At 41.9% G+C, this 20116-nt stretch overlaps 1 protein-coding gene across 1 annotated transcript in view; it reads left to right on the plus strand.

The window, feature by feature from the left end:
• Positions 1 to 20116, plus strand: part of Kcnu1 (potassium calcium-activated channel subfamily U member 1) — a 68575-nt gene that overhangs the window by 28577 nt on the left and 19882 nt on the right. Inside the window, 8 exon segments of the mRNA XM_075984642.1 lie at positions 458 to 563; positions 2998 to 3080; positions 4722 to 4791; positions 5141 to 5293; positions 10573 to 10685; positions 11242 to 11310; positions 13416 to 13505; positions 13645 to 13739. Coding sequence (XP_075840757.1) covers positions 458 to 563; positions 2998 to 3080; positions 4722 to 4791; positions 5141 to 5293; positions 10573 to 10685; positions 11242 to 11310; positions 13416 to 13505; positions 13645 to 13739 — 779 coding nt within the window.

Genomic DNA, 20116 nt, shown 5'->3' on the forward strand with positions numbered 1-20116 from the left:
GCCTGTGGAGGCCAGAGGATGGCATTAACTCCCCTGGTGCTAGAATTTGCAGATGGTTGTGAGCTACCTTACATAGGTCCTGGGAAGTGAAATCTGGCCCTCCACAAGCGCAGTCAATGCTCCTAACTATTGTGCTGTCTTTCCAGCCCTGAAGTGCTGGATCTCCCTGAGTGATGGAATTGTCTCATCACATTGTGATTCATTTTTACAGGGCATTATTTGATTCATGGTGTCTGTATTGTTTTGGTTCTGTGTCACTAGGATTGCTCAGGCCTGACTTACAGACCCATTTGTGGATTAGGTTAGTTGTGCCGACATCCTCTAGCCGTGTGGATGTATAACAATACAGATGGCTTCTGGCCATTAGGGATTTAGTAAATGTACTAAGTCAGCTAACAGCCACCAAGCAGAGCCAAGCTCTGGGTTTCTGTCCTTGCCACTGAACTCTTTCGTCTAGGGATCCTCCGTCCTTGGAATTGGAGACCTTACTGAAGTGCTCCTTGTCCTACACGACGTTTGTATGTGGCTCCGCTCTGACGTTCGAGGACCTGAAGCGAGTTTCAGTAAGATCTAACTTTTTCTGTCCCTTTCCTAAGGTGGGAGTGAAAACGATGGGCTGTGTTGCTGTACCAGAAGCTAGTAGTCCAAGTCCTTCGACTGGAGGAATATACAGCTTCCTCAGTTTTAAACACTGACTCCTAAATCCTCCTCGAGTCATAGCAAATCCACCTCGATGTCAATCTATCCTACTTTAAAATTTTTCTTCTATCAAATTCTCTATGAGATTTTATTATATTTCTTAAGAGGTCTGGTAAGTGATAGATAATAAAAGTGTGTGTTCTTTTATGTCTTATTTTTAAAAATATTTAGTTCAAAACATTTATTTGCATAGTGTATGTTGCAGTCTTCCCCAGCCCTTTATTTTATTTATTCCTTTTTTAATATTTATTTATTATGGATACACTATTCTGTTTACATATATGCCTGCAGGCTAGAAGAGGACACCAGACCTCATTACAGATGGTTGTGAGCCACCATGTGGTTTCTGGGAATCGAACTCAGGTCCTTTAGAAGAGCACACAATGCTCTTAACTGCTGAGCCATCTCTCCAGCCCCTATTTATTCCTTGAGAATTTTGTATACATACCTCTTGTTTTAGCTATATTCACTCCTCTCCCCATCCAGCACCTTCTGGATCCCCCCATAACCCCCACCCAACTTGATATCTCTCTCTCACTGTCTCTCTCTTTTGTCTCTCTCTTTCTCTGTCCTTCTCTTGCTCTTGTTTTATTTTTTATAACCCACCGAGCCCAGTTAGTGCTGCCCATATACATATGGGTGTGAGACTCTTTATGGGAGCATGGTCAACCTACCAGGAACTGCACTCATAAGAAACACTGACTCCCTCCGCTAGTAGCCATTAACTGTCAATAGCTCTTCAACTATTGACTTGTGTGCCCCTCCGAGTCCATGCAGGAATGTTGACTGGCTTTATGCAGACAAGCAAAGCTATTGTGAGTTTGTAGGTGCAACAGTCCTGTCATGTCCAGAATATACTGTTTTGTCTACAAACTTCTCAACCTTTGGCTCAAAAAATCTTTCCAATTTGGCTATGTTCTCTGAACCTTGGAGGGAAGGGATGTGATACAGATGCCCACTTTGTAGCCAATCATTTAACAGACACTTAGTCTCTGCACTCTGACCTGTTGTTAGTCTCTGTTTTGAGTGCTGTCCACTACATAAAGAAGATTCTCTAATGAGAAACTACACTTATCTATGGGTATAGAGATAATATATTTAGAAAGTGGTTTGATAATATGTCCATTTATCAAAGCAATATTAGTAGATTCTTCCCTAGTGCCTCTGAGCAGTACCAGGCCCGAGTTTCTTTCTACTCCCAGGCCCCAAATCTAATTAAGATGGTCACTCCTGCAGCATTCATGCCTCTATTACACCCACAGGCCTAGTTTGCTAGGCCAGTTATTATTGTAGCTTGCAGTATTCACAGCTAGGTAAGACTTCTGTTGATGACTTTTCTCCCCCAGCAGGCTACATAGCCAAATATGGTCTTAACCATGGGTTCCTTGGGTCTCATCAACTTCCCTTGTTAAGTATTGGTATGTCTTTGATGAGGTAGACATTAAGAAAAATAGTAGAAACCCCAGTAAGATCAAGGATAAAAATAATGAATAATGGCCAAGTGAATAGTAAAGTATGGTGTTAGATCAAAACTGACTTCTTGGTATCTACGTAACAAACCTGAATATTTAAGTTTAAAGAAAAAGTTTACAGCAATGGTTCTCAACTTGTGAGTTGTGACCCATTTGGCGGGGGTGTCCAATGACACAATGGTTGCCTACTATCATCAGAAAACAGATATTTACATTATTATTCATAATAGTAGTAAAATTACAGTTATGAAATAGTAATGAAGATAATTTTATGATTAGGGTCACCACAACATGAGGAACTGTATTAAGGGGTCACAGCGTTAGGAAGGTTGGGAGCCACTAGTCTATGAAGCTAAAGAAAAGACTCCTTAGCAGAAAATGACAGGCTCAGCATAACCTTTTTCTGTCCTATAATTTGTTACTGTAGGAGTAATTTCAATGTTTTTTTTTTGGCTCTTTAAAATTTGGAACCCAAATGTTGAGTGACTCTTCATTGTAGACAACTATATCCCCAATTCTCCCATTGTTTGATATCCTTAAGGTGGATAAATGTATTGGCAGTTGCTGAAAAAGGTCTTATTGCTCGTCAGTAGAAACTGTACCCATATGTAAAGCAACTTTCAATTTCTATAAGAGGCCCTCAGTTCCCTGGCAGAATTTTCAGGACTGTGGTCTTGATATGAAGATGTCTGGTTCAAGGCTCCTTCCTATATGTGCTGTTCTTGTTGGTGATAGTTTGATGAAACTATAAAAACCTTCAAATAGGGAATGCTAGAGTATTTCCCTTGTCATTAACCTGATGGCTGCTGTTTAATCTGATGAATAGATGGAGTATGCAGAAGCTTGCCTGATTCTAGCCAACCCCTTGTGCAGTGACTTGCAGGCTGAAGACAATTCAAACATCATGAGGTAAGAAGCTGGTGTTGCTCTTTTGTTCTTGCATGCCTCAATGATGGTAATCTTCTTATCCACAGAAACAAAGCTTATCATATAGGACTAAACGAGGGGAGACATCATCTTAAATTCACTAGGTTCGTCACATGCCAGGGTTCTGCTTGCTCTTTCCCCACATGCACTCCACAATAATTAATGCAAAGGGAAGTGAAAATAGGACATCATAATTGTGTGTGACTTTCTCCATATTTTCCCCTGACGTTTCCTCTAGATAAGAGCTATATACATTTTAAAAGAAAGCATATGAACACCTTCTCCCCCTTTTTATGGTGGTAAGGACCAAACCCAGGACGTGATGTGTTAACGCTACGAGCTGAGCTACATTCCCAGCTGTATCTCCAGTTTGGCCTTTAGATAGTGCCCTTATGACTAAGATCCTTTTCAGTTCAAAGACAAAGATGCCAATTGTAAATTCTTGTAGTTGGACTTTTCTTTCTTGACAACCAGTTCCCAAATAAGCACACAGAAACTTAATTATAAATGATTGGCTGATAACTCAGGCTTGTAACTAGCTAACTCTTACATTTTGAATTAACTCATATTTCTTATCTATGCTTTACCATGTGTCTTGGTACCTTTTCTCAGTATGGCAAGTTCATCTCCTTTCTGAGTCTCCTTGTGATTCTGAGACTTCTCCTCTTCCATTTCATGCTCTTTTTGTCTGCAAGTCCCACCTAACCTCTATCTGTCCAGCTGTTGGCCAGTCAACTTCTTTATAAACACAATCACAGTGACATATATTCACACAGTATAAAAGAATATTTTACAAATCCTATTTATATTTTTTATTGGAATTTCTCTTTGGTAGTTCTAGGAAAGGAGTACTCATGGCTGAGTGTGATGTGTCTTTGCACTCTGGCAAATATTCTCAGCATGAAAAGAGTTAGTGTTTCCAACTTTAGCTATGCAGTATCTGTGAGCAGAAAGTTTCCTTGTGCTGATAGAAGCTCAAAGTATGATTTTAGTGGCTCTCTTTCTAGAGCAAAATAAATATGTGTGGTTGAAGATGACTACACAAAGCAAGGAATAGTTAAGAAATTACATCATGTATGTTACACTGAACAGAAGATGTATTTTAGGCTCTTAACCTATAAAATGAGACAATTCTGTTAACTACTTCAGGCTACCAGGTGCAAGCCTAAGGTATGTGAAACTATTTCTTTCTTCCTTGTCAATGAATTTGTTTCCGAGTACTAAAACCTGACCTTCCAGTAGATTTGGTTACTTGGTTACTTGAGCAGTGTGTCTTCATTGGTCATGTACTTTTCAGAAAACAATGTAGTGGCACTAGAGGTATTCGGCAGCGAGGAGCACTCACTTATCACTCTTGCACGGGACTCCTGTTCCAGGGTCTCTCACACCTTCTTCTGGCTTTGTGGTAGACATACATATGTCTGAGTGGAACACTTGTATACATAAAATAAAAATAAATAAACCTCAAAAATAACTCTATTAACATAGAATGAAGAAACAAGCTAACAATGAATTTTGTAATGTGCTGAGTCCACCCCCATACTTATTCACAAATAAATTTAACTCTGAACTGGATTATATTGCAAAGCCAACATGACTGAGCACATTGTGATTTTTTTCCAGGGTGCTTTCTATTAAGAACTACTCTTCCCATACCAGAGTCATCATTGAGCTCCTTCAGTCCCACAACAAGGTATCGTGGCAGTTGAGTGCATTTGGATGAAATTTGGAGTCTTTTTTAAGTGGTGGCTCACTTAGGGACACAAACTAGGGGCAGAATTAGTAAGTTCAGCCATTTTACCTGAACCATTTTTACAACTTCAGCTTTTTTGTTTGTTTGTTTGTTTGGAAAGTAGCAACAGTGGAGGTAGCGCACACTAGCCGACCCTTTCAAAGGCAGACTGTGTTCTGTCATTGACCTTGAAACCACCTCTGTTTTCAAGAGTGAAGAGGCAACTATATAAGGAGAACATGCTCCCAGAAAAGGGTTCTGGTGCTATCAGTATTCTTAATGCCTTCATTGTTCATTTCCCATGAAATAGGGTTTACTGTCAAAAATCCCCGCCTGGAACTGGAGTACTGGTGACAATATCATCTGCTTTGCAGAGCTAAAGCTTGGATTTATAGCCCAAGGCTGCTTGGTGCCAGGCCTGTGCACCTTTCTGACCACTCTGTTTATTGAGCAGAACCAAAAGGTAACTCTATAAAGTGGTGCTCTTACTCCACGTCCCACACAGTGGGATCTGAAGTAGGGGGGGAAATCAATAAATGCAAGAAGTCTCCAAGAAATGGGATGTGCCTCTTGGGCAGGGAAGTATCGGAAGATTTGGCTTCGAGTTTTGTTTCCCTGGTCTTGAAGAAGTCATTTTTTTTTTTATTTTCTTTTTTTTATTAATTTATTTATTTATTAAAGATTTCTGTCTCTTCCCCCCAACCGCCTCCTATTTCCCTCCCCCTCCCCCAATTAAGTCTCTCCCCAGCCCGAAAAGCAATAAGGGTTCCCTGTCCTGTGGGAAGTCCAAGGAACCCCCACCTCCATCCAGGTCTAGTAAGTTGAGCATCCAAACTGCCTACGCTCCCACAAAGCCAGTGCGTGCAGTAGGATCAGAAACCCATTGCCATTGTTCCTGAGTTCTCAGTAGTCCTCATTGTCCACTATGTTCAGAGAGTCCGGTTTTATCCCAGGCTTTTCCAGACCCAGGCCAGCTGGCCTTGGTGAGTTCCCAATAGAACATCCCCATTGTCTCAGTGTGTGGGTGCACCCCTCGCGGTCCTGAGTTCCATGCTCGTGCTCTCTCTCCTTCTGCTCCTGATTTGGACCTTGAGATTTCAGTCCTGTGCTCCAATTTGGGTCTCTGTCTCTGTCTCCTTTCATCGCTTGATGAAGGTTAATATTCAGGAGGATGCCTATATGTTTTTCTTTGGGTTCTCCTTATTTAGCTTCTCTAGGATCACTAATTATAAGCTCAATGTCCTTGGTTTATGGCTAGAAACCAAATATGAGTGAGTACATCCCATGTTCCTCTTTTTGGGTCTAATCAACCCAATTATAAAATGGGGCATTGAGCTGAACAGAGAATTCTCAACAGAAGAACTTCAAATGGCCAAAAGACACTTAAGGTCATGCTCAACTTCCTTAGCAATCAGGGAAATGCAAATCAAGACAACTTTAAGATACCATCTTACACCTGTCAGAATGGCTAAAATCAAAAACACCAATGATAGCCTTTGTTGGAGAGGTTGTGGAGAAAGGGGTACACTCATCCCTTGCTGGTGGGAATGCAAACTTGTGCAACCACTTTGGAAGGCAGTATGGCGGTTTCTCAGGAAATTCGGGATCAACTTACCCCTGGACCCAGCAATACCACTCTTGGGAATATACCCAAGAGAGGCCTTATCATACAACAAAAGTATATGCTCTACAATGTTCATAGCAGCATTGTTTGTGATAGCCAGAACCTGGAAACAACCTAGATGCCCTTCAATGGAAGAATGGATGAAGAAAGTATGGAATTTATACATATTAGAGTACTACTCAGCAATAAAAAACAAGGACTTCATGAATTTTGCATACAAATGGATGGAAATAGAAAACACTATCCTGAGTGAGGTAAGAAGTCATTTTTAAAGCATTTGCAAGCCGGGCGGTGGTGGCGCACGCCTTTAATCCCAGCACTCAGGAGGCAGAGGCAGGTGGATCTCTGTGAGTTCGAGGCCAGTCTGGTCTACAAGAGCTAGTTCCAGGACAGGCTCCAAAGCTACAGAGAAACCCTGCCTTGAAAAATCAAAAAATAAAATAAAAATAAAAATAAAACATTTGCAACATTGATCTGCAAAACAGGAAGTAACTCTGCTTCCTACCTACATCCCAGGATGCTGTAAATGTAAATGTTTTCATAAATTCAGAAGTACTTTGAGTCATTGAGAGTAGAAATATAGACACCTTTAGTTTTAACAGAGAAGTAATATTTAAATGTAAATAAAATATAAAATAATTAGTATAGCAATTATTATATTAACCAAATAGAAATGTTATGAATAATAACTAAAATCTAATTAATTTGTTGATTACTTGAGGGCAGATCCACTCAGTAACAGAAATAGTGGTCATCAATCGAATAGTGGTACCATGCTGCCTCTCGGTGGTGTTTCCAGGAAGTACCCAGCAGGGGTGGAAAAGCTAAGGAACCAGGAGCCAGAGCCCTCTGGTCACAGTCTTCATGTCTCTGATATTGGGTGTCTACCCACCACTTCTCAGCTTAGACCGCAGGTCTTTGATGGGGGACAGATTTTGTTCTCATTCTACTTTTCTACTGCATATGCTGGTTTTCCTCTTGGCCTCTCTTTGGACCCCATTTGCTTCATTTACATCCTTTCTTCCATGGTCTTAGTAAGGAAAGGCAAGAGTAGAGAAAGGTGCTCAGGTTGACAGCGCTAACACCCGCAGAAACACGACTCTTCGGTAAGTCTTTCTGAGGAAAAGATGGTGCAATATAGAGATAAACAGAAGTGAGCATCAGGCAGTAGGGAATGAGCCTGAATCTGACCAGGATCTTACAGTCACGTCGTGGTGACTGTGTGTGGCCTTGTTGACTTGTGACTTCAGACTTTGCAGAGAAAGTGACAGATTTTGTGTCTTCTTTGACTGTGTCTAGCCGGGCGGTGGTGGCGTACGCCTTTAATCCCAGCACTTGGGAGGCAGAGGCAGGCGGATCTCTGTGAGTTCGAGACCAGCCTGGTCTACAAGAGCTAGTTCCAGCACAGGCTCCAAAACCACAGAGAAACCCTGTCTCGAAAAAACCAAAAATAAATAAATAAATAAATAAATAAATAAATAAATAAATAAATAAATAAAATTTAAAAATGAAATCTGAAATTCTAGCAGAATTCCTGTATGGTGTGAATCCTCAGATTGTTCCTCTAAATGCATTTTGTCCTCTTGCTGTCTTTTCTGAGCTTTAAGGAGCTCATCTCCATCACATATGTATCCTTTCAAAACCTGAGTAATTCAGGCTAGAAACACTTGGTCAGTTTCTTTAGTAGTTGATGTAATGGTTTAGATAAAAACAGGGCAGGTCCCTCCCTGAGGGGCGGCAGCGGGCCACAATGGGCAGCCTGAACCCACTACCCGAGGCCTCTGTGGGTCACAGGTTGGTGGGAGGCGGCAGATGAGAGACTTCATGGGGCAGCTGGTCCCATGAGGAGCCACGGTGGGTGAAAGACGGATAGATGCCATGCAGAGAAAGTGGGTATAGTTTGCTCAGTGGGTTATGGAAGGAAAGGGAAGGGGGAGAGAGAAAGGGAGAGAAGGGGAGGAGAGGAGGCAGCAGAGATAGGGCAGAGAGAGCCTAGGCTGCAAACAGAAGAATGATCCACTTACCTTGGGCTGGGGTGGGAGTGGGCGGAGCTTGTCTCTTAAAGGGACAGGACAGACCATTATATTTGAGTCATCCATGGCTGCATGCCCTCCTTGTGACGGGTGCTATCTGAGAGATTGAGAATGAACAAGAGATTCATTTGGTCTCAGTATGGAGGAAAGGAGTAGGAAAGAGTGCCAAATGATCAGAAATAGGTGGCCATTTTAGCAGGGCAATTTTCAAACCATGAAATTGTTTGAGGAGAATGTCTGAGGTCACAGTTTATCTCCATATCAAGAGTTGCTCTAGAGAATCTATAAATTTCCATCTTCATCTATGGTTCTGGCTTATGTCCTACTCTGTGGAGGTGGTACTGTAGGGTTCACAGGGCAGCAGGTGAGGAGATGAGAAGATGATGTGCGCCCCTCACCACCCAGCTTCTTCCCAGAAGGCGTTGTGAAAGAGCGTTCCTGGAAAGAGCTGTGTCTGTCTGCAAAGGCTGGCTGACTAATTAAACTTCAGCGCCTGTGCAGCGCCTTCTACAAAATCCCAAGAGAAGCTTCCAGCGACCTCCCCTAGGTGGCATTCAGCCTTGTTAAGCATGCTCGTTCTAGAGCTGGGAGTGTAGCTTAGGAGCAGGGTGGTGGTGCATGTGCAAGGTCCTGGGTTCCATTGCAGCACCAGAGAAAGGCCATTTTTCGCTCCTCATTTCTCTAGAGACCTACTGCTAGTCTTGGGTTTTGCATTTTTATCAATCCCGATCAACATCAACTTGGATTTCTATGACCCTGTAAAGGGTTCTCATCCTTAGGAGAAGCCACCAATATTCTTTTCATTGTGGATGTGATTTTTCAGCCAGAAGTAAGATAAAGTCAATCCTAAGCCTTCGTATCCAGAGAATGACAACTTAGATTCCACATAGTCCCCTCCCGTATCACTGTTAGTGTCTCAAACAACAGTAAGGCTGCTGTGCCAAAGTTAGCGGTAGGCCAGAGAAAATAATTCTAATTCTGACAAGGAAACTTGGGTGTTGTTAACGTAAAAATGTAGCTCTTACTTCAAAGGGAATAAAATAGTTTATTCTGGAGCCAAATTTGAGTGACCAGGGCCTGGGAACACACATTTAAGTCACCCTGAGTCCCATGTTTCTATATGGAAGTGATTTTATGGAGTTTTCATAGTAATCGAACAAGGAAAGCCATAAATCATGACATTTAAAAACACACACACACACACATTGGGGGCTGGAGAGATGGCTCAGTGGTTAAGAGCACTGACTGCTCTTCCAGAGGTCTTGAGTTCAATTCCCAGCAACTACATGGTGACTCACAGCCATCTATAATGGGATCTAATGCACTCTTCTGGCCTGCAGGATATATGCAGACAGTACTCATACCTAAAAAATAAATAAACAAATAAAATTTTAAAAAGAGAACCCATAAAAACAAAACAAAAAACCAAATCAAAAACCAAAAACAACAACAAAAAAAAAACAAAAAACAAAAAAAAACCACATCAGTAGATACATCTGAACGGCAGTTACAGCCAGGCAGAGAAATCTCAGCTACAGGCCTCTGCCACTATCTGATTGCATTCTGAGTCCTTTGATTGGTGGAGAATAGGACTTTGTTAAGTTAATGTAGTCCAAAGGCTCTTCTTTGTTTATCAGGAAGTTAGGTCAGAGAGAGGTAGGTAAGGCAAGGCTCCTTAGGAGGACTGTGAAAACTTGTAATTGGGCTCTGGAGCTGCAGTCTCACCAACTCTGCACAGGCGCTGAAGTTTAATTAGTCAGCCAGCCTTTGCAGACAGACACAGCTCTTTCCAGGAACGCTCTTTCACAACGCCTTCTGGGAAGAAGCTGGGTGGTGAGGGGCGCACATCATCTTGGACTCCACTGAAAACATGAGTTCGGCTCCTCCTTTAACATTGCTCCACACGGACGCTAGGCTGTATCTCCTCTCTTTGGGATACAGGCAGTGGAAACTGATTTGGCACTTAGCAGTCCATGCAACCATGTTATAGGGTCAGTTTTCCTTATTAACGTACTGTACATGTTAATGTATGTATATGCATGTATCTATATGTAACTCTGTATATGGTATGATTGTATTTTCTAGGTTTTCCCTAAATATCCCTGGCAAAAATATTTCTTGAACAGCTTGAAGAACAAAATTCTAACACAGCGCCTCTCTAACGACTTTGTTGGGATGACATTTCCTGCGGTTTCCCGGTATGTTAAGTGAAGCCTCCTCCCCATTCTCCCACGCAGTGCGCTCATCGTACACTGCTGATGGAGGGCTCACTGTAGGCAGGCTCCGGCACTAACTCTTGAGATGTACAAGCCGTTAGTTCAGAGCCTCGAGATCAGTGGTTCTCAACCTTCCCAACACCGTGACTCTTTAGTCCAGTTCCCATTGTGGTGAGCCAAAACCATAAAATTGTTTCTGCTGCTACTTCATAACTGTAACTTGCTATTGTTGTGAATTATAATGTAAATAGCTGATATGTGGGGTATTTGATGTTCAACCCCCCCCCAAGGGGTCCCAACCCACAGGGTGAGCACCGCCGCTCTGGCACTTTACAGTTTCACCTCTGGCCCAGCTGGCATTCTTGCTAAATTTTATGTTGGGTGGATTCAATTTCAAGTGTAATCTATGTTTAGGGGCTGCTTTCTCTGTTGAGTAGTTGGTTTTCTTCCCAGCGCGTAGCAGAAAGGGTTGGTTATGTTCCTGCAGACCAGCCTCCCGCTTGTCTCCCTCCTCAACACTCCTTTGTTTTCCTTCTAGGCTTTGCTTTGTGAAGATGCATCTCATGCTGATAGCCGTCCAGCACAAGGCCCAGTTTTACAGCTGTTGGTACTGATAAAGCTGCTCATTCACTCAAGGGGTTTTTGTTTTTTGTGGTTGAGGGGAGTTTGACTGTTGTTGATAGATGAAGGAGAGAGAGGATATTATCAGACCATTGGTATTTCTCAAGCACTTGTAAGTCATGAATTTGTAACTAGATATTATAACATTGATATCTATCTATCTATCTACCTATATCTATCTATCTATCTATCTATCTATCTATCTATCTATCTATCTATCTATCTATCTATCACTGGATGTTGTAACCTCAGTACCTGAGAGGTTGAGGCAGGAGGATCACTGATAGTTTGAGGCCAGGCTGAGCTGCATAGCAAGATCTCAACTCAGAAAGAAAGAAAGAAAAAAAGAAAGAAAGAAAGAAAGAAAGAAAGAAAGAAAGAAAGAAAACAATCAAAACAAAACAAAGAACAAAAGATAAAAGACAAAATAAGTTTTTAAGTTCTTACAAATATGATCAGGTATATTATTGTTATTATTGTGCTACTTCTCAATTTTTGGTTCAGACCAAGTACCTACATGTTTTGTGACAGTATCTTTATAATTAAATATTTACACTTGACCTTTGACAAAAGTCAAGAAGAGATATGTAGATGTTTAACATGAACTCAGAGAGCCTTTCTTCCCCCCAAAAGGAGCTGTTCAACAGTCCCTAGACACATGAGACATATGCTTGCTAATGGTGATATTTAAGGGCCACAAACCCATATTATTTCTTTTGAGAGTCAAAACCAATTACACTCCTCATTAATATTTTCAGTTAAATATTCACCAAATGCACTACATTGTCTTAGGTAAAGATCTAGCAAAACAGCGCTCTGCCCCTCTTGACAGACATGAAAAGCTGTTCCTAAAGCTTCTCTCACACTCCTAGTGGACTCTAACCTACACTGACAACAGAATGTGTCAGAATCAGGACTCACCTTCTTTCCAAAGTGAACAGAAGAAACGTAAATTTGTTTGTTTATTTATTTGTTTTCATTGTATAAGACAGACTATTTCTTGCCTGGCCTGGCGGGCCTTGAGCTCAGAGAGATCCACCTGCCTCTGCCTCCCAAGCACTGGGATTAAAGGTGAGCACCACCATGCCTGTAAAGAAGGAAAGAAACACATTATCTGGAATGAAAGAACTGAGGGGCATTAGAAAGGCAAGGGCTTCACCATCCTGATAACAGGAGCAAGGAGGGAAACTGAGGGACAGAGTAACCGGCACAGTGCTGCATCAAGGAAAACCATGGGAAATTTTGTTTGTAATATTTTATTTATTTATTATGTATACAATATTCTGTCTGTGTGTATGTCTGCAGGCCAGAGAGGGCACCAGGCCCCATTACAGATGGTTGTGAGCCACCATGTGGTTGCTGGGAATTGAACTCAGGACCTTTGGAAGAGCAGGCAATGCTCTTAACCTCTGAGCTATCTCTCCAGCCCCCATGGGAAAAATTTAGGACAGTTTTCGAGCACATCAGCCATTAGAAAAGAAAAGAACATTGGAATTCACCTTGATAACTAGTTATACCTCTGTGACAATTTCATCTTTTTTGTTTTATTGTGGTTTCAGAGACCCAACTGCTCAGACAGACTGGCACTGAGCTACATTCCCATCAGAGAATGTTTATCTAGAATATCTTTATCTTTTGAAGACCCAACCCTGGGTCTAGTGTGTGCAGGGCCAGTGCTGCCCCACTGATCTACCTCCTGGACCTAATTGTATGTAGCTCATTGTAGAGACAGGTGGTCCAGGATGGGCACCATCGCCTTACCATAAGGCTATCCACTGTATGGTCATGCCCTCTTTGTCGTGGTTGCCTAAGGCAATATGGCATCAAGCACGTGGATTGGTCAATCCATCTCAGGTTAATGACTGTCCAAAAGGAGGAACTTCCCCTCTGCTCAATAGTTAAGCACTCTCTGCCTCTCTTAGCGTTGTGTAGTAGCAATCACACAACAGATTAAGCATAGGCAGTAAATAAAATAGACTTAATTTGATTAATATGTCAACTTAGAGAGTCCCTTGTTAATGCCAGCATGAAACATCAAATATTGCTACAGAGATTAGCGGAAACTTACTGTCTTTCTCCTTCTGTTTCCAGTGGTCTCATACTAAATCCCCCTGCACAAGTGAAGCTGAGTAAGGACACCCTGGGGTTCTTTATTGCTGAGTCCCCTCAAGCTGTCAAAAGGTACTGCACTTTGCAAGTCGTTTCTGGAGAGGACACGCTAGGCCAAATAGAAGCTAATGGGAAACAGATGGCAGCAGCAGCATGTCTCCTTGGTGTTAGCTGTCACTGAGGTCATTCTCGATTTCCTCTCTTTGTCCAGGGCCTTCTTTTACTGTTCCACCTGTCACAAGGATGTGTATAATCCTGAGCTAATTGGACAATGTGATTGCAAAAACAACCAGCAACAAGCCCGAGGTGATTTCTTATTTTCTCTGTCCTTAGCCTATTTCCTGGGGGTCTGGCGAAGGAGGGGAAAAAGGCTTCCATCACTGAGAAGATAAGGAGCATTTGAACTTGGCCAAGATAAGGCCTGTGCTTCCCACTGGGGACCCAAGACCTGACTACTGGTCTTCTAAAGCTGTAAGACAAGAATAACAACATACACCTTTGTGGTTGCCCAGTTCAACTCCCTTACCGGCCAGGAGAGTGAACTCCAGAGAGACTTAGTCATTGGCCCCACGGCCAGCAAACAGCATAATCAAAATGCACCTCAGCTATGCCGACTGCCGGCCGCTGCTCTTCCCCTACAACACAGTGATTTTCTCAACTTCAGCCTGAAAACCCAGCCCGTCATTGCAGGCTAGACTGTTCATGAAATTACTGCCTTCAGACTAGTCGTTGAACACTTTTTCCCTGGTAGACAGTGGCGGGTTTATTCTGACACGGGTGTGAGAATGTAACTCTGTCTTTTGTCTAGTTGAACTCAATAGCTCACTAGCAACTCTTTCCACTTTAATGCAAGAAAAGAAAGACTACCCTAAATGTGCAGATAAGTTTGTCCCTTCTACTAAAAAAGTTAGTCTTTTCCAGGAGCTTTCATAATCTTGGATAAATTCCAGTATCTTAAAACAAAAACTTTGCCGGGCGATGGTGGTGCACGCCTTTAATCCCAGCACTCGGGAGGCAGAGGCAGGCGGATCTCTGCGAGTTCGAGACCAGCCTGGTCTACAGAGCTAGTTCCAGGACAGGCTCCAAAGCCACAGAGAAACCCTGTCTCGAAAAACCAAAAAAAAAAAAAACTTTATCACCTCCAAATGTGACTCTCCTGGTGGAATACATTTCATAGATTAAACTTTTTATCTCCTTTTCAATCTGATCTTTCCCTATATTTACTCACACAATTCTTGAGACACCTTTTTCCCAACAAAACAACTAAATATGAAGTGAAACGCCATGTGCTAACTGATTTATGTCAACTTGACCCAAACTAGAATCATCTGAGTGGAGTGAATGGCAGCTGAGAAATATCTCCATGAGATCGGCCTATAGGCAGGTCTGTGGGGCATTGTCTCAGTTACTGATTGGTGTGGGAGGACCCAGCTCACAGGAGGTGGTGCCCGGTCATGAGTTAAACATGCTAAACATGAAAACATAAAAATAAGGTATTGTCCCAAAAACATTATGCAAGAGAAATTGTATTTATCAATGTAATGAAACAAATCTGTAAATCTTAAGATGTCTTTGTATATCTTTAAACAAGTTAATATTTTTAGATGTATTTTAACTTTTATTTATGTGTGCGGGTCTGTGTCTGTATGAGTATATGCCATGTGTGTGCAGGGGCCTGTGGAGGCCAGAAGAGAGTGTCAGATCCTCTGGGAGCTGGCATTAGAGGTAATTGTGAGCTACCTAATGTGGGTGCTGGGAACCAAACTCAGATCCCCTGAAGAGAAAGCAGCGTGTGCTCTTAACCACTGAGCTATCTGTCTCTCCAGCATCCTGATCTCTTTTTTTCTCCAATGCTCATCCTGTTCCCCAGCTTTTGCATTGTATCTTTTCTCAACTTGGCAAAGATAAAGACTTTTAAAAACCCTCATATTTAGCAATCAAAACTTGTTTTTAGTGGTCAGAATTTATCTTAAAATGTTTATATATACATACATGTCTACACATACACATACATATATCTTAAAATTAGGCATATGTTAACAATGGTGATCAATAACTTAGAAGATGTATAAATGAAAGGGTCATGAGTTTTGTTATTTAGATCTGTCTTAGGTCATAAAATAACACATAAAGCAATTATTTATCAGCTGGTCAGTAGTTGAAAGAACTTATAAATACTTACACTAAAAATAATTTATAAGCACTTAATAACAACAACCACAACCTCAGAGAACATGTAACAGGGTTCAAGGAAGTCTCCGTGTGAGATTCCCAAGCAGTCCTTATAGAAGTGGGTATTTTGGGCAGCCCCCAAACACATAGTGGCTTTCAGGGCATGCTTGCAGGGACTCTAAGACCACTATATATTGCCTGGCCCCAGTGACTCTCTGCGACCACAGTACAGGGTTTCATGACTCCCTCAGTTTGGCATCTTTCCTGCCTACAAAACCAGTACCGTATGCAGGACCACAATTGCATCAGCTTCTACATGCTGATCCAGAGGAAACATGTTCCTAGTTGTTTCCCAAGATCAGGGCATCCCTTGGTGCATTCTCAGCTTAGACCCTCTGGCCTTTCAAATGAATTAGCATTCTTATATGCTGGAGCCTTTGTTGGCTGGGTCTTATCTTTGAGGCTTCCCTATTGTCTCAGTGCAGAGCAGGAGGTCTCTCGCTGCTAACCATTACAGCCTTTCTGGCAGATGCCCTGCTCAACTTTAAACTTTCTGGAGCTCTTTTTCTTGACAAAATGCTCATCTTTAACATCATTCTATTCTTATAAAAGAAAACATTTAACTGGGGCTGGCTTACAGTTCAGAGACTTAGTCTATTATCATCATGGTGGGAAGCATGGTGGCATGCAGGCAGACATGGTGCTGGAGAAGTACCTAAGAGTTCTACACCTGGATTGTCATGTAGTAATAAGGAGCGCGGCAGCGGGGCTGCGTCCCCAAACACCCCAGCCGCCTGCCCGGCTAGCTCAGTCGGTAGAGCATGAGACTCTTAATCTCAGGGTCGTGGGTTTGAGCCCCACGTTGGGCGCCATTTGTAGTAATATGGGCGGCGGGGCTGCGTCCCCCAACACCCCAGCCACCGGCTCGGCTAGCTTATGCCCGAAATAATTACACAGACACTGTATTCTTTTAAACACTGCTTGGCCCTTAGCTCTAGCCCTTACTGGCTAATTCTGATATCCCTATCAACCCATCTCTAACAATCTGTGAGCACCGGTCTTACCGGGAAGATTCTAGCCTAAGTCCATCCTGGGTCAGAGCTTCATAGCGTGCGTCTTCCCTGGAGCAGGTAGCATGGCGTCTCTCCTGCGTCTGCTCCGGAGAGGAGAGCTGCGGAGTCTGACCTCACTTCCTCTTCCTCCCAGTGTTCTGTTCTGTTTACTCCTCCCACCTAAGGGTGGGCCTATCAAATGGGCCTCGCAGTTTCTTTATTGCTTAACCAATGAAATCAACAGATTGATATATGACACTCCCCCATCATTGTCAGGCAGTGGGAAGAAAGAGTGACACTGGGCATGGCTTGAGCTTCTAAAACCTCAAAGCCCACCCCCAATGACACACTTCCTCCAACAAAATCACACCCAATCCAACAAGGCCACATCTCCTAATAATGTCATTCCCTGGGGACCAAGCGTTCAAATCTATGAATTTGGGGGGTATTCTTATTCAAAACACCACAGTTGTTTTATAGCAATCTTCCTTAAGGTACCCACTGGAAAACCCTAGTAAACTGTGTCATGATATTAACAATTTACCTTGAGAGCATGAAGCCTTTCTACCATTTATGTCCTAAAATATGAGAAAATTATTACTTGTACACTATCAACCCAGAAAGGCAGATAGACAGATCAATGGACAGAAAGATAAGTACCATAAATTAATAAAGTTGAACTGTGTTTTAGGAGGAGATTGACGTGATTGAGTATATGTGTGCAAGGGGTCATGTCTCGTGTGTGACTTTTCTCCATCTTATATTTCAATATTGCTTATTTAATCTACTTATTTCAAATATTCTTGCATTTATCCTCATGAACATTCTTAAAAGTAATAGTGTGTTTCTTTTTATTTTTGCAGAAGAGGAAATTATTAGTTTTTATGTTATTCCTATATGTGGAAATTCCCAAGCAGTTTGAGACATACCCTCGGAAGATCAGATTCTTTAAAAGTCTGAATTGTTAGTAAAAATACCCTGAAAGGGAAGATCAAATAGAAACTCACTACACCTGACAACGGTGAATTGGAACCTGACCAAATGTACAGGAAGGATGGGGTTTGTAGGGTTTGTAGTTAGGCTTCCCAGTCCCGTGTAACTCCAGTCTCTGCCCCTTGGAAGACAGAAGAAAGCACAGAAGTAACTCTAAGAGATACTCTCACATGCCAGGTGGATTTGCAGCCTGTGCAGTCAGTCTGATTCTTTAGGGCAGTGGTCCTCAACCTTTGGGTTGGGGGTTGCATACCAGATATCCTGCTTATCAGATATTTATGATTTGTAACAGCAGCAAAATTAGTTATGAAGTAGCAACAAAAAATGGTTTTATAGTTGGGGGTCACTACAACATGAGGAACTGTGTTAAAAGTTGCAACATCAGGAAGTTTGAGAACCACTGGTATAGATGGAAACCAAAGACTTGGCTATAATCCATCTTTTCAACCTAGCAGTCACTAAGGATTCACAGATTCTTCCTAGACAGGAGCCTGGAAATGATTCGGTCAGTGGAAATGGTTGGGAAGTCCCTAGGAAGGAGGTGACAGATGATGCGTGATTCATTGAGGTTGCTGTGCACTTGCAGGGCCAGACATCGTGATGATGAAAGGCAACAATAAGAAACCCACTTGCAATCTAGAAAATCAGGATTCGGTTTCAAGAGAACAGGAGAGCTTTCTTGCCATCCTTGAGAATAGGTAAGAACCACAGAACGACAACATCTTACATCACTCAGCATTAAAAATTTGACTTAGATTAAAACATTCGCTTTATCAGAACCTCTGTAGACCAGTGGAATTGCTGTTTACAAAATATATTCATCCCTACTTTGGCCCCATATCACATATTTTTTTCTACCATTGCTCAGATCTTTGGGGCACTAATAACCTTGTGCACCCAATTTCTTTCAGGTCACCTTTCAAGTACTCTATAAATGAAAGAGCTAATTCTTAGCTAGCCCCAAATAGCCTTTTTGTTATTAACCTTATACTTGTAACAAATTGCTAATGAGATTGCCTAAGGGTTTTATTTGTTTATTTGTTTGCTTATTGTTGTTTTTGTTTTTTTGAGACAGGGTCTCATTATGGAGACCAGGCTGGCCTTAAACTCTAGAAATCCACCTGCCTCTGCCTCTTGAGTGCTGTGATTAAAGGCATAAACCACTATGCCTCGCTAAGATTGCCTAAGTTTTTGAATCTGCAAAATGGGACCAAAGAGTTCTCCCTCCCCAACTCTCTTTTCTCTCCAGTTCTTCAGTGTATTAAGATTTCTACCTGGAGATGAAGATGCGGCTGAGTTGGTAGAGTGCTCTAGCATGTGCAAAAACCTGGACTTGGCATGCTGGGCAGTGCTGGTACACACCTTTAATCCCAGCACTCGGAAGGCAGAGACAGGTGGATCTCTGTGAGTTTGAGGCCAGCCTGGTCTACAAGAGCTAGTTTTGGGACCGATAGGACTGTTACACAGAGAAACCCTGTCTGGAAAACAAGCCAACAACAAACAAACAAACCTGGGCTAGGGACGTAAAACTAGACGTGTTGTCATTCTCTTGTAATCCCAGTGCTTGGGAAGGTTGGGAGTTCAAGGTCATTGTTGTCTACACAGTGAGTGTGAGGCTAACCTGACTACATGAGACTCTGTCTCAAGAATAAAGAAAAAAATTTACTAACCAGAAAACAAGGTGGAGAATTATTTGTTTAGTTTATTCTAAAAAAATCAGACCAATCTAAAATATTTATCATCCCTAATTTTAATAAAAACAGCTCTGTAATATGTAGGCAATATTTTAGTTTAGTAAGAATAATAATATAGGAAGATCATTAAGGATTGAGAATTGTGATCACCTAAAAGTAAATATATTATCAATGGAACATAAACTATTATGAAGAGATTATATAATATGACCAAAGTGGCATATTTTTAAATGATTGAATGGTATTAACTACACCAATACTTTGCTAGTATAACTTTTATATAAAACAGCATGAGAGTTTCTTTAAAAAAATTAAAATATACATGTGTCTTAGTTAGGGTTTTTTTATTGCTGTGAAGAGACACCATAACCATGGTAACTCTTACAAAGGAAACATTTCCTTGAGGTGGCAGCTTACAGTTTCAGAGGTTCCCTCCATTATCATGACGGGAGCATGTTGGAATGCAGGCAGAGGTAGTGCTGGCTACATCCCTACCAGGATGTTGACTGCCTGTCACACTGAGTGAAGCTTGAGAAAAGAGACCTAAAGCCCACCCTACAGTCACACTTTGTGGGCAGTTTTTTCAAGCCACCACAACAGGTGATCCAGTTTCTGAATACCTAGCTAAAGGGAATGAAATTCGTCTATCAAATGATTGCAAAATGCTCCTTCCAGCTGCAGCTTTCATCACAACAGGCGAGCTCTGTGGCCTGTGGTGACAGTAAAAGGATGAAGAAAACGGACCTGTGTCTCGAGATCCACACTGCAACAC

The sequence above is a fragment of the Microtus pennsylvanicus genome, chromosome 9 (genome assembly GCF_037038515.1).
Source record: "Microtus pennsylvanicus isolate mMicPen1 chromosome 9, mMicPen1.hap1, whole genome shotgun sequence".
In the NCBI taxonomy this organism is placed as follows: Eukaryota; Metazoa; Chordata; class Mammalia; order Rodentia; family Cricetidae; genus Microtus; species Microtus pennsylvanicus.